Genomic DNA, 2644 nt, shown 5'->3' on the forward strand with positions numbered 1-2644 from the left:
GGGAAGAGAGGGGGAGGGGGGGTTTAAAGGGGAGAGAGGGGGAGGGGGGGTTAAGGGAGAGAGAGGGGGAGGGGGTTTAAAGGGGGAGATAGGGGGAGGGGGGTAAGGGAGAAGGAGGGGGAGGGGGTTGAGGGGGGAGGGAGGGGGAGGGGGTTAAGGGAGAGAGAAGGGGGGGGGGTTAGGGAGAGGAGGGGGGGGGGGTTTTTTTGGGGAGAAGAGAAAGGGGGGGGGGTTGAGGGAAAAGGGGGGGGGGAGGGGGTAAGGAGAAGAAGGGAGGGGTTTCGGGAGGAGAAGGGGGGGGGGTTAAGGGGAAAGAGGGGAGGGGGTTAAGGGAGAGGGAGGGGGAGGGGGTTAAGGGAGAGAGAGGGGGAGGGGTTACGGGAGGGGGAAGGGGACGAGGGAGGGGGGGGGTTAAGGGAAAGGGGGGAGGGGGGGGGGGGTAAGGGAGGGGGAAAAGGGGGAAGGGGGTTAGGGGGGGGAAAAGGGGAGGGGGTTAGGAAAGAGGAAGGGGAGGGGGTTAAGGGAGAGAGGGGGAAGGGGGTTGAGGGAGGGAGGGGAGGGGGAAAAGGGAGAGGGAGGGTGTTAAGGGGGAGAAGGGGGGGAGGGGGTTGAGGGTGGGGGGTGGGGGGGGGGGTTTTAAGGAGGGGGGGTTTAAGGGGGGGGGGGGAATGAGGGGGTTAGGGAAAGGGGGGTGGGGGGTTAAGGGAACGGGGGAGGGGGGGGGCGTGGGGGTCTTGCCGGGCGGGAACTCCCCCTTTAATTCTTTGGGGAGGGCGCCAGGGTCAGCCGGCAAATCTGGGCCCTTGGGGCGAAACGGGAGATGCAAAGCCCAAAGGGAAAAGGAGGGTGTTTAAGACTAGCTTGGGTAAGCATGGTAAGATCAGTTTTTGGCAAAGGGAAATTTTGGGCAAAGGACCCCACTGATTGTGTTGAGCAGCAATTGTAAGGACAAGTTTAAGGGATGTCTATTATAAGACGGGAGTGAAGTTTTTTTTTTTAGATGAAAAGATTGTTAATGAATGGGGGGGAGAAGGGGGAATTGAAATTTGCCTTTAGCGGGGTTTTAACTGAAAGGAAAAAAAAAAAGAGAAAAAAAGTTGAATAAAGAGAGGCAATAATGAACAGGAACAGTTATGGGATAAAAATATGCTAAAAGTTTAACTGGGGATGCAAAAAATTTACTATAATTATGATAATGACTATATCACAATAACAACAACAAAACAACGTACGGATGACAATTATGTACCCCCCCCCCTCCCACAAGTTATGATAATCAAAACAGATAATTCAGTCACTGCGGAAATACCCAAGTCTACCCCCGGAAAAAACGCCGCAGGTACAATATTTACTGTTTTGGTGTTGAAAATCCCCTCCCCCCCCAATCTAGGTACGATTACCAATTTTTTTGCTACATTTGGGGGCAGAAAAACTGCTTTCAGACTACACATAACTTTTTCTTTTAATTTTTAGATACAACCAAAGACCCTATAAGAAGACAAAGGCGTGTATATATCCGAATTTTTACTTAAAATATTGTTGTCTTTGAACATTCGTCATGCTAGTTATCGTATATCTGGCATCGTGCTGCCATATTCATCAGGCTCTGAAAGAAATTCTCTTAAACTTCTTGACATTCTTATCGTACACGTCGTCGTGCACCTGCATTCTTTCTTTACATTACTTACATTGTTTTATCAATAAATAGCTCATAGTTTGCTCTTTATGTTTATTACATAAAATTATTTATTTACTCAATATAAACGAGTTTGTGTGAGTGTTTGTGAGCGCGCGGTGTTGTGTGTGTGTGTGTGTGTGTGTGTGTGTGTGTGCTGTCGTGACGGTGAAGTGCGTATGTGTTGATGTCGTGCCCTGTACGTAAGGGCGTTCATTAAGAAAGAGCGAGACCGTTATCGCAGCATCATCACCGTTTACTGACAATCAATTCTTCTCGCGTTTATCTCCCACAACCCAGCATCAGTTACTCTTCTCGGGTCGAATGGCGGGTCGTGTGTCTTCCGTCTTTCTCGACTTTCTTTTCTCTTTTCGTTCTTTGTTTTACTTTCTCATTGACTTCCCGTTGTTCCTACTGCGTTTATTGTCGGGTTTTAGTGCGTGCTACTTACTGAATCTTGTTATTTGGTTAAAAGGGAGAGAGAGAGAGAGAGAAAGAGAGAGAGGGGGAGAGAGAGAGAAAGAGAGATAGAGGGGGGAGGGAGAGAGAGGAGGGGGGAGAGAGAGAGAGAAAGGGGAAAAGGGGAGAGAGAGAAAGGGGAGAGAGGGTGAGAGAGGGAGAGAGAAAGAGAGAGAGAAAAAGAGAGAGAGGGGGGAATGGAGAGAGAGAAAAAGCTGGGGAGTAGAGAGAGAGGGGGGAGGGGAGAGAAATAAAAAAAAATAGGAAAGTTTAAAAACATTTCATACATACAGGGCAGACAGACAAAAAGAAAGCAGATACAAAAAGACAGACAGACACCCGACAACAGATACACAAACAACAGAACAGAGGGGAGGGCGTTTTTCCCACCAATTAACGGATAAATAATTGGTTAAAAAAAATAAGACATAAAATGAGAATAAGGATAGGAATTTAAAAGGGGTAAGATTAAAGAAGAAAATGACTACAAACAAAGATTCATTAAAGATT

The 2644-nt window shown here is 48.1% G+C and overlaps 1 protein-coding gene across 1 annotated transcript in view; it reads left to right on the forward strand.

The window, feature by feature from the left end:
• Positions 1 to 2644, forward strand: part of LOC125036385 (multiple coagulation factor deficiency protein 2 homolog) — a 14541-nt gene that overhangs the window by 1941 nt on the left and 9956 nt on the right. Inside the window, exon 2 of the mRNA XM_047628977.1 lies at positions 773 to 874. Within this exon, the coding sequence (XP_047484933.1) occupies positions 773 to 874 (102 nt within the window). The remainder of the gene's footprint in view (positions 1 to 772; positions 875 to 2644) is intronic.

This window comes from Penaeus chinensis, chromosome 21 (genome assembly GCF_019202785.1).
Source record: "Penaeus chinensis breed Huanghai No. 1 chromosome 21, ASM1920278v2, whole genome shotgun sequence".
Classification (NCBI taxonomy): Eukaryota; Metazoa; Arthropoda; class Malacostraca; order Decapoda; family Penaeidae; genus Penaeus; species Penaeus chinensis.